At 43.6% G+C, this 10,863-nt stretch overlaps 1 protein-coding gene across 1 annotated transcript in view; it reads right to left on the bottom strand.

Moving 5' to 3' along the window:
* The window catches only part of SHB (Src homology 2 domain containing adaptor protein B), a 93,566-nt gene extending 82,747 nt beyond the window's left edge, over positions 1–10,819 (bottom strand). The window contains exon 1 of the mRNA XM_009331525.1: positions 10,211–10,819. Coding sequence (XP_009329800.1) covers positions 10,211–10,792 — 582 coding nt within the window. The 5' untranslated portion in view covers positions 10,793–10,819. The remainder of the gene's footprint in view (positions 1–10,210) is intronic.
* Positions 10,820–10,863: the final 44 nt, after the last annotated feature.

The raw sequence follows: 10,863 nt of genomic DNA on the forward strand, positions 1-10,863 counted from the left end.
TTGTTGGCAACACTCAGGCTCCAGGGCAGCTTTTGAACATCAGAGTTACCTTAAGACTTAGATTCCATGAGATCTCTGAAGACAATTAAACCTTCTGCTCAAAGCAGGGGTAATATGAAAGCTAGACCAGGTTGTCGAGGGTCTTGCCCATAGAAGATTTGAAAGTCTCCAGAGGCAGAAGGTCCACAGCCTTTTCAGCAATATGCACGTTTATGTATATAAAATAACACATAATAATGATAATGATATATTTTATATATTTATCATATTTTTGTGTATGTATGTGTATGTACATACATATAATGTAGATTTCAGAACTTTACAAATCATTTCAACATATGTAACAAGAAAACCTAAATTTACTTAAATAAAACTAGTAGACTATAGCAACAGTTTGAGAAGATGTGTAGACCAGAGAGACAGAAGATGCATTAGACCAGAGGATGTGATTAAGTAGTCATTTGGATTCCATTCACAGATATTACGTTTCCCATGAAGATGGAAGACATGCAAATGCTACACTGATGGACTGCTCTGGACTCAGCTCAATAATTTAGAAAAATCCTCCCGCAGGCAATACATGGTATCCACCATGTAGTTTTCACTTGCATTTAAAGTCAGAACTTGTAAGGTAATAAATCTGCTGTTGTCATTTTGACTCTTTTCACCTGCCTTCTTTTGCCACCCATGCAAACTCCAACACTACATGCACTTTTAGGTAGATTTTTTTTTCTTTCACTATCCAATTTAGCCTTACCCAACATTTAGCCATATGCAGATTGTTACTACCTTTTGAGGTTAAACAATATACCTCTTCCTTGTCTCCTACAGTTAACTTTATCAGCAAGAAGACTTTAATTAGAATTGCTGGCTGAACATAAAAACACAATGACAAAAGAAATGTAATCATAGGGACATATCTCACTACTACTATTAATATTTGTTCCTCTAATACTTTTGGTAAGCTTGTTCGCAGCTGCAAATTTAACTTTTACAAGGAGTGCTCCAGGGTCTTCATATGTGACATAGCCATCTACAGATATTGCAAGAGCATGAATTGCATCTACAGCATGCAGCTTTCTCTTCTGCCTCCATGAAGTTGTCAGCTGCTGGAACCAGGTCAAAGTCATCACTACTGGATCAGCAAAGACATGTAAAAGTGATGGATTACTTCCCTCTCTCCCACAGCTGGCTTTTTTGAGTATAGATCCTCATAGCAATCAATGGATAGAAAGATTAAGTGGTGAACTTATGCAGAAGCAGTAAGAGGTAAACCAACTGCGAAACACACAAGGCAAACTTGTAATGGGCATGCCAGTGCCATAACCTGGAAGGCTACTGCATGCAGTGATATCCTTCCAGGGGCATCCCTGCAGCCCACCTGACCTCTCAAAGATAAGGCACCAACCTGCTGAGAAGCAGTAGGGCCACATGGCTCCTCTTTCTGCACCAGAAAGCTGAGGGGAGGAGAGAAAGAGGTGCACCCTTCTGCCAGCTCAGAGAGGCCTAGCTGTGTAGCTCCAGCCTATCACCCTGTAAAGAGCAAAACAGCCAGCGTCCTGCTGTTCTGCCCAGAGGTCTGCACACAGCTGCCTACTTCTGCAGTCAGGGTATTTCAGTCTCACCTACAGCTGCCATTGCAAACCCTTTGTGCCCCCTTCCGCCTTCCCTTCAGCAACAGGAGCGTGTTGACTCCTCCAGCACACTAAAATCTCTAACTTTGGAGTGGTGCGAGCCCCTCTGTGCAGGCTTTCCAGCTGCAGGAGAGCCACTCTATGATACTATACTACAGCTGGAAGACCAGTACAACAGCCTGGATATATCAAGCCAGCAACAGCTGCCTATTACCACAAGGCTTCTCTAGAGTTAGTGCCGAAGAGTGACCAACCACAGCCCCCCCGAAAATTTTCCTAATAACACAATGGTGGTGGAAAACTATGTGTGATTAGCTTGTTCCCCTGCACAGCTCAGGACTCACTGAACTGCATTATCCTGGGTGGAAAGTCACTCCAGAACTCTCCAATCTCCAGTCTAGTGTTCAGCTTTACTCAAGCCTGTTTCATGGAGCGGACAGACATTATTGCCCAGCACTCAGTCCACATTGGACCAGGGTAAAACAATCCTCAGACAAACCTCACTCACTGATGAGCCAGGATCCCTACATCACAGCTCAGGACTCCAGCTGAAATTCCCCCTGGACTGAACATCTCCCTGTATGCCACAATTCAGCATCTCTTCCCCCATGCCAGATCAGCAGTTAAAATTACTTCAGTATTTAGCAGACACATATACCACCAAGCACCCTCAGAGGTATGGTGACTCAACAGCACCCGTGTTCCCTCCAATACTTTCCATCATCCTTGAAAGCCAGCTGGAAGCCTGTCAGCACACCTGTGCAGTTCAGTGAACCCAGACTATATGAGTCATCCGTTTCACTACATATAGAATCACAATCATGTACAGGCCAAATCAATCATCCATTGATTCACAGAGTGCAGTGTTACACATAACAGTTGGGAGCTGCATCCTGCAGCCAAAGACCTCTCTGAGTCTCCCACTGGAACTTTCCCTGTGTGAGCTTCATAACAAGAGTGAAGGGGGGAAAGAAAAAAAAAGGCAGGCATTTGTCTGCAGCCTTAGGGACACTTGTTCTTCCCAAAACAGAATGCAACAAGCATTCTAGGCAGCTCTCAACCTTCCTATTATAATCTTGGAGCATCTGGCAGTTTTTAGTTTCTCCTAGGTTGCAGGCTTCTGATCCTTATCTATCTTTGAGTCATTTGTGTAATCCTTGCAGTAGAAAAATTGCTCCAAGGATTTACCAAATCATCCAGCTCACCTTGCTCCTGCAATCTCAGTAACTTTGCACTGCCTTTACCAGAGATACATGTCTGTCAGCCACAGCAGAGCTTCTCAAATGAATTTCAGGTTTTAAACTGCCCAGAGTGGCCTTTCATTCTTCAATATACCCTGCAGATCTCTGGAAGGGCAATCACGCCAATCACTACGCCTAACCAGCTTATTTCTTTAATGTAGACATATCAGGGTATGGGAGACAAGAAAGGAGCACTGGATATGGAGGCAAAGGAATGTCTCTCTAATCTGAAACAGAAAGAAATTAGTCACAGATCACAAAAGCTACAGCAAGCTGGACCAATGCTTTCTGTCTGACTGGCAGCATATTCTCCTGCTTTAACACTAACACTAGTCAGCAGTGTGCCCTGGCAGCCAAGAGGGCAAACGACATCCTGAGGTGCATCAAACACAGCATAGCCAGCCGGTCAAAAGAGGCCGCTGTATTCAGTGTTGGTGCAGCCTCACCTTGAATATTGTGTGCAGTTCTGGGCCCCACAATTTAAGAAGGATGTTAAGGTACTTGAATGTGTCCAGAGGAGGGTAACAAAGCTGGTGAAAGGGCTGGAATGCATGTCCTGTGAGGAGTGTCTGAGGACTTTGGAGAAAAGGAGGCTGAGGGTCAACCTTATTGCTCTCTACAGCTTTCTGGGGAGGGGAAGCGATGAGGGAGGTGCTGATCTCTTCTCCCTGGTATCCAGTGACAGGAGGCCTGGGAGTGGTTCAAAGCTACAGCAGGGGAGGTTCAGACTTGACATTAGGAAACATTTCTTTACCTACAGGGTAGTCAAACCCTGGAACAGGCTTCCTGGAGAGGTGGTCGATGCCCCATGCCTGTCAGTTTTTAAGAGGCATTTGGACAATGCCCTGAATAATATGTTTTAACTTTTGGTCAGCCCTAAAGAGATCAGACAGTTATACTAGATGGTCATTGTAGGTCCCTTCCAACTGAAAATATTCTGTTCTAAGACAGGCCAAAAATCTGTTTGCTGGAACAATATTGGTTGAAACTAGGGAAGAAAGGTTGTATCTGAAAAGGAGCACTTTCTTTAAAGAAAAAGAATGCCCTAAAACTTCACTTGGAGAGAATCCATTGGATGTAACATCTTCCATAACTAACTTCCTCTGCAGTCCCACTTTCCTGAGCTACAATCTAACAATCTTTACGAGGTCCCTACACAGAAACTACCCACATAATACGAAGCACAGCTGTAGGCTGTTTGTATCTCATTCAGACTTTGCATACTGATCTTTAAAACTACATTTGGGACACTTGCGACTTTTCTTTGAAGATTTAGGAGTATCTTATGTTGCTTTGGGTTTTATGGTTTTTTAAACCTTGCAAGATTAAAATAGATCTTTAAACATCTCAGAAGCATCTAAGAGCAGAGATCTGAATTCCAAGATGGTAGTCTGTTCACACACATTCCTCCTGTAGTTCCCTTCAGCAGCCTTTAGTCCACAGTCACAAAGAACTATCACATTATAAATTGTAAGTGGCTGAAGTCCCCACAGTGGTCACTATCACTCTCACACATAAAGCCTGTGAAATGCTTTGAAATTGTTTGGGAATATAGCCACTGATAATCCAATATCTAGCATTTTTGCAAAGCCACATAAAGAAAACACAGGAATTTAAGCATTACATTTTTATATCAACGTACAGAATTCAGCTACAGAAACAAAGCAGCTCTGCAGGTTTTTTTAAGCCAGACCAAACAGACTATAGCTACTTTTTAGAGTCAAATATTAACAAGCAATTAACTTTAAGCTGGCCTTCCATCCCTCCAATGGAAAACATCCCAAGTACTTGCAATCCACTGCAGCCATGAATGGTTCTGTTAGTTTTTCAGCTAGAACCAAAAACTATGGTCAGGAAGTCCAAATGACTGGCCTGGTAGATGAAGGGAGAGCGGTGGATATTGTTTACCTGGACTTCACAGGCACTTTTAAAAAGAGAAGTGTGTCCCTTCTGAGTTTTTGCCTAGAACTTTTAACCTCATACCTAATATCCTGTATCCCTCACTCTCTCAGTCCAAAAGGAATGAGCACTTTGTACCATGCAATGAGCCCAGAAATAAAGCACATGACAGCTCAGAGTGTGTTCCTACCAGCAGCGTGGATCTCTTGGATTTGGGAAGATAGCCCAGCACAGAAACATATTCATTTTGCATACTTTCCTGTGAAGCAAGAGAAGGTACATATGAAAGAGTGGTGCAAGCATGTGTTCTTGCTTATTGGGGGCCAAGTGAGCACGGTTCATAGACATTAGAGACACAGGTTGCATGGAAAGGGGTGGAAACAGGACAAAGGTCCACCACCCTGCCCAGTTCCCTTATGGGCATTTGTACTGCAGTATTAGCCTTTTTCAGAATAAGGGCATGTGGAACATCTTCAGTTACAGTCTCCCAGTAAATAGTTCAATAAGCACATCTTAGTTCAGAAAGGGCGAGTCAGTCTTCTCGCTTGAATCCAGTAACTGAGGTACTTTCTTTCAATGGTTTGGATCTGCTTATTGCAAGGGTATATTCATGATACACTCTTCCAGAAGACTACCACTCCCTCCCTCACAACTGCTTCATAGTCCTTCCTGATAACCTTTCCCTGCTTGGATCTCTCTGTGTCCAAGAGTCTGAAATTCTGGATGGTTCCCAGATCTGAGACTATTCCAAGCTGTGCAATACACTGCAGATGCCAGGTATACTTGTAACTGAACAGCCTACCACACCACTTTGAACAGCCCTAAAGTCACTAAGACTCCACAGACTCAGGTAATAACTGAATATCTTCCCATTAATAAGACTGAGATAGTCCCTTAATCATGAGACTGACATGTGGGAAAATCCATTATAGCAACATGAGATACATGGAGAAAATGTAGCTTGCTGCCTTTATCTGTGGCCTTGCCCAAGCCATTTGTGCAGGTTCACAAGACCAGTGGCCACTGGTATCTTTTTCTTGAGACCTCTGACTCAAAGACAGAGCCATATGACAATGGGAACCACGTGCAGAGAGGAAGACTGTTTCAGAGTAGAATCAACTGTAAAAAGTGGCAGCCTGACACACTGCTGCAATGGATTAAACATGGGAATAAGACACGGAGTTACATCTGTAGTTTAGGAATCTCTAGAAACTATATACTTTGATATAAATAACCCAAACACTGCTTAGACATTTTTCAAGTGTTTTCTCTGTGCACCTCGAAATACCACCTGCAAGATTCTGTTAAATACACCTGACACTTTGCAAGATCAAATAAAACTTATACCATATACAGAAATAAGACAAACATCTTCCCAATGTTTACTAAAAGGTTTTAATTATATACAGATATTAATAATGTTCCATGGAGTCTAAGCACTTTTATGCAAGACCTTAAAAGTTCAAAAACCGTTGCCATAGTCTATTGCAACGTCAGAAAGGCACTTGTTTCTTACATAATGGGAGGAAAGCTTTCAAGGCGAATAGGTTTAGCCCTCATGCTTAACTAGCAGTCAGATCTCCACATCACTCACTTCTGAGGTGGATTCCATGGAAACAAAGGGTGGGGTTTTTTCCTTATGCAAGTGTAGAATTCACACATAGACATTGTTTTCAGACTTTTGTAAATCAAGTCAGCAACTATGTTGCCTTGAACAGTTTCCTGCCTGATTGCTGCTGCCACACGACATTTACATGCTTTTGCACTGGATCAGCTCTGCCTGTGCAGAACTGAGCTATTTTCTACAGCATCAGATATGTCCTGTCCTGTGGAAATGGATCTTGCAACTCACGGTGTCTTCTGCATTCAACATCCAGAACTGCTGCACAGTTCTGCCTCCACTGCAGGGAGTGCAAAACGCTGCTTCTTATGAAATAATTATCTTTTAGAGGACAAGTACACTACAATCCCAGCTTTTAAATCCTAAGAACTTCCTGCAATGGAGTATGATACAGTTGCTCTTTGAATAGTGTTCTAGGTTCTTCAGCTGCAAAGCCAGGCTGATGTTTAGGTTCAAAAAAGTGTAGTAGGTGAGAAAATACACAAAGCATCTCTTCACACAGACACTTTCCCCTCAACTATTACTACTTTCATGGATTTACACATATCACACAATGCCAGATAGAGGAGAGTCACTCAGGAAGACTTCAACTCATTGTTTCAGATCCCCAGTTCACCAAGTGGTTTGTCTATTGAGTTGATGTTAAGCCAAGTCTCACATTGATTCTTACACAAATACAGTAGCTGCCAGGTTGTCCTGGCATATAGCCACATGTTGTTTCAACTTGCCTACACTCATTTGTCTGCCACAGGAGAGCTAAGCAGTTAATGTCTCCCAGGCCAGCACTAAAGATGGAAGCCAGTAATTTCTTATCCTCCATACCAGGGGAACTGAGCTGCTTCTGCCATGAATTCTAACATAGCCTGCTTTCCCTTGTTTGAAGATAAGCATCACTGTTAAAGCCCCCAAACCTGCCTGATTGTACTACCTAAATAAAAAAATCCACCCACCAATTTGAATTCAAAGACATCTGGCAACAGTGACTCTCCCTTGGGCATCTGTTATAAAGGTTAGTCACCTCACTATTAAAGATGCATGGCAATTTGGGTTTGTCTGCTTCAACTTTAGTTAGTACTTCTACCTCTACACATCAAAGCCTCCTGAACCCCAGATACATTACATCTCTGTGGTTACTTTTACAACCTATGCCTGGAATCTTGCAAAATACAATCATGCCTGCCATAGCTTTTAATCTCCATCTCCTTTACTCCCTGAATCAGCTAGTCTATCATTTTTTCCCCTGGGAATTTCGACTAACCAGTCTGTCGTTATTCATACTTTGCCATTTGTCCTTTATAAGTAACCACACCAAACAAGCACCTTACTGAATCTCCTTCCCATTCTAGTAACTCTTTCAAGTTTAACACACAACTGAGCTCTTCAGCCAACTCTCTACTGATGACCAGTCACAAAAGTTATAAAATTGCTCATTCAATTTGTTGAAAACCATACTTCTCACTGGTCAGTTACCACATAAAGGAAAACAGCACTCTATCCTTGTATGTGAAATAGAAAAAAAACAGAGATGCTGGAACTGAACACAAGCATTTAGCAAACATTATTGGATCATTAAACACTAACATATTTCTATGATGGCAGACCTATATGGCAACTAGATCTTTTTTCATTCCAAAGGTACTTACTAGCTTAGGCTATGCTACTCACAGATTTTTTCCCCCTTTCAAAGTGTTTAACCTATCTATCAACTCTTCTGAATGTCAGACACCTACGGTTTTTTTTATACCATCTTTACTGTCCCCTCTACTATATCCTTCTTACAGAAGTTTATTTCCACTTGCTTTATTTGCCACTGAACTAGACATATGCTGTTAACCAAATTCCTCATTTTTTCCTTCTCAGTGAATGGCAGGTGTAGGAGAGAAGCAGTTCTGTGCCTGCCCACTATGACTACTGCTTACCAGGTTCACCTGTCAGGTGTTACATTTCAGGGCTGTGAAATAAGAGATATTTCATTTTCATTACTGTGAGAAAATAACACAATTGAAAAAAAGGCAAGCTATGTAGCTCCTCGCAACCAAATTCTGTTGTGGGTGGGGGCAGGCACACTTACCTTTTGAGGTGTAGGGACGATTTTATTTCTCAGACACGTTAACGTGCTGATTTCCTGCTTGTCACATACAGTTCTCTCTCTCAAAAACAGAAAGAATGTGACTATGACATGAGTGTTCTGTATCTTTTTTAAAAAAAACTGTAGGCTGCTCATTCAAAACAAGTTTTAGAATCTGCAACAAGGGCTTGGGAGCAGCACACAGATTTATGACCACACAAAGTAGCAGGTTACCTAGCAACAGATGTAGTTTCTGCTTTGAAAATTGCTTCAGTAGAGTCTAAAATGGAAAGATAATTTAGAAAAAAATCCATGCCCCATTGAAAAAAAAACACCAAAAAAAGCAGTTGCTCTTGGAAGCGTTTTGCCCCAAGCAGTTATTTTCTCTGAAGTATGAAGTTGCTCAAAGCATTTGCCTAAGAGCAAATACAGCATATGGTATCAACACAGGCAGTTGAAAGAAGACTGAATATACTGAGACTGTAACATAGTGAGACTCTAACTTTAATCATTCACTTCCACAAAAGAAGTTGCTTCTAGTCAGGAACTACACCTAAAATGACAGAGAATGCAACAAATTCTAGACTTTTAATCTTGTATCATCACCATCGTAAGCTGATTTACTTGGAATTCCACCTAGACAGGATATAATTTATCAAGTTATCATGGAAATGTGTCACCACTCAATGCAATCATGTTATGTATTTAAACATGTACACACAGATCATTTAAACTGATAACATCCAGCACATACTTAGAATTCCTGTGATGTGACTATTAAGTTGTAAACACCAATTTACGAAATGGAGAAATATTGATTTCCAACATATGAAAAAACTAAACTATACTCACGGGACCAGCAGAGGTGGGGGGATATGTGCTTTATACACATTTATATGTAATGATACAAAATAATTAATGCTACTTCCCTCTGCAAAGCCTCCCAGCTGTAACCTGAGTTCCTGAGCCCAGCACTTTCTAGTGCTGTGTCTACAGTATTTTGTTAATATTTGTAGAGAACAACCAGTAAAAGATAGGAGAACACTTGCACCTGAGCCAGTAGATATAGAGTTTGCTTCAGGTACCTGTCAGTTGGAAACACAATTATCATGGAAGTTATGATGCTGTTGTAACACGGGACTTTCAACTACTTCACCTTTGACACTGAACTAGGAGGCAAAGGAGTTATTACTGAACACATGACAAACTGTCTCCTTAAAAACAGGCGGTCTAACTTGAGATGGCATCAGATTTTTTTTTTAAATTATTTTTTGTATATGACTGCTCCATACACATGCAATGGGGCTGAGGCCACAACTTTGGGTCACAAGCACGGGGCTTCTCAGGTAACTCTAGGGCTCCCCAAACGCCCCCTCAGAGACTCACATCCTGTTCTGCAGGAGCATGCCAACCCAAGAGCCTTGGTACCAGTCATGAGGTTCGCAGTGCACTGTGCCCCAAAAGGAGGGCTAGGCACACCTGCAAACCTGCCACATCAGGAGGGAGGTGAGTTTGAAAGCCCAGAGGACAGGGCACCACCACTTCATGTGCGAGCCTTGCACATGCCCTGCCTGCCCCAAGATATTAAAAGGGGCCAGGCCACCCAGTGAAGCATGGGAGAGCAGTGGCCACTCCAGATGCATTCAGACAGGAGCTAGACTCCACACCAAAAATCCTTCCAGGGACTGACATAGCCCCAGTCCTACTACCTAGTCTACAGGGGCGGAAACAGGAACACAACACTTACTTTATCTTTCATGGCAGAGGGGACAGAGGTCGCCAGCTGCTTGGAGCCCTTATTGAGCTTCTGGTCTGCGCCATCGCTGCCACCGCCTCTCTCGACCTTGATAAGCCGGTGTTTGGGGGAGATGTACTTCACGTTGGGTGGTGTTGCCGGGCGACGCTCGCTGTGGCTGCGAAAGAGGTGAGGGGAGCCAGCTGCGCAGGTGGCGGGGGGTGCGGCGCAGCATGAAGAGGAGGAGAAAGCCTTGGGGGCTGCCTCGCCCAGGTCCTCGGGTGAGGAGTAGTCTGGGCGACACATGGCGCGCAACTTGCGCAGGGACGAGCCGGGCCCGCTGTAGGGGTCCTCGAAGTCGCGGTCTTTCTGGGCGCGATAGGCACGGAGCAGGTCACTGGTGTCGTCGCGCAGGCGGCGATGAGGAAAACCAGGCGAGGTGTGGTGGTGAAGGTGGAGGTGCGGAGGCCCTTCGGGGCGGGGCACGCTGCCGGCACCGTTGCGTTTCTCTCGGTAGTCGGGCCGGGGAGGCTGCGGGGGACTCTTGGACTTGTTATTGCCCAGGCTGAAGTACTTATTCAGCCATTTGGCCATCGTCTCTCCCGGCCGAGGCCTGTCAGCACCACGCGCTGCCCCCGGCGCCCCGCGCGCCAGCCCCGCTCACC

This window comes from Pygoscelis adeliae, unplaced genomic scaffold (genome assembly GCF_000699105.1).
Source record: "Pygoscelis adeliae isolate BGI_AS28 unplaced genomic scaffold, ASM69910v1 Scaffold289, whole genome shotgun sequence".
Classification (NCBI taxonomy): domain Eukaryota; kingdom Metazoa; phylum Chordata; class Aves; order Sphenisciformes; family Spheniscidae; genus Pygoscelis; species Pygoscelis adeliae.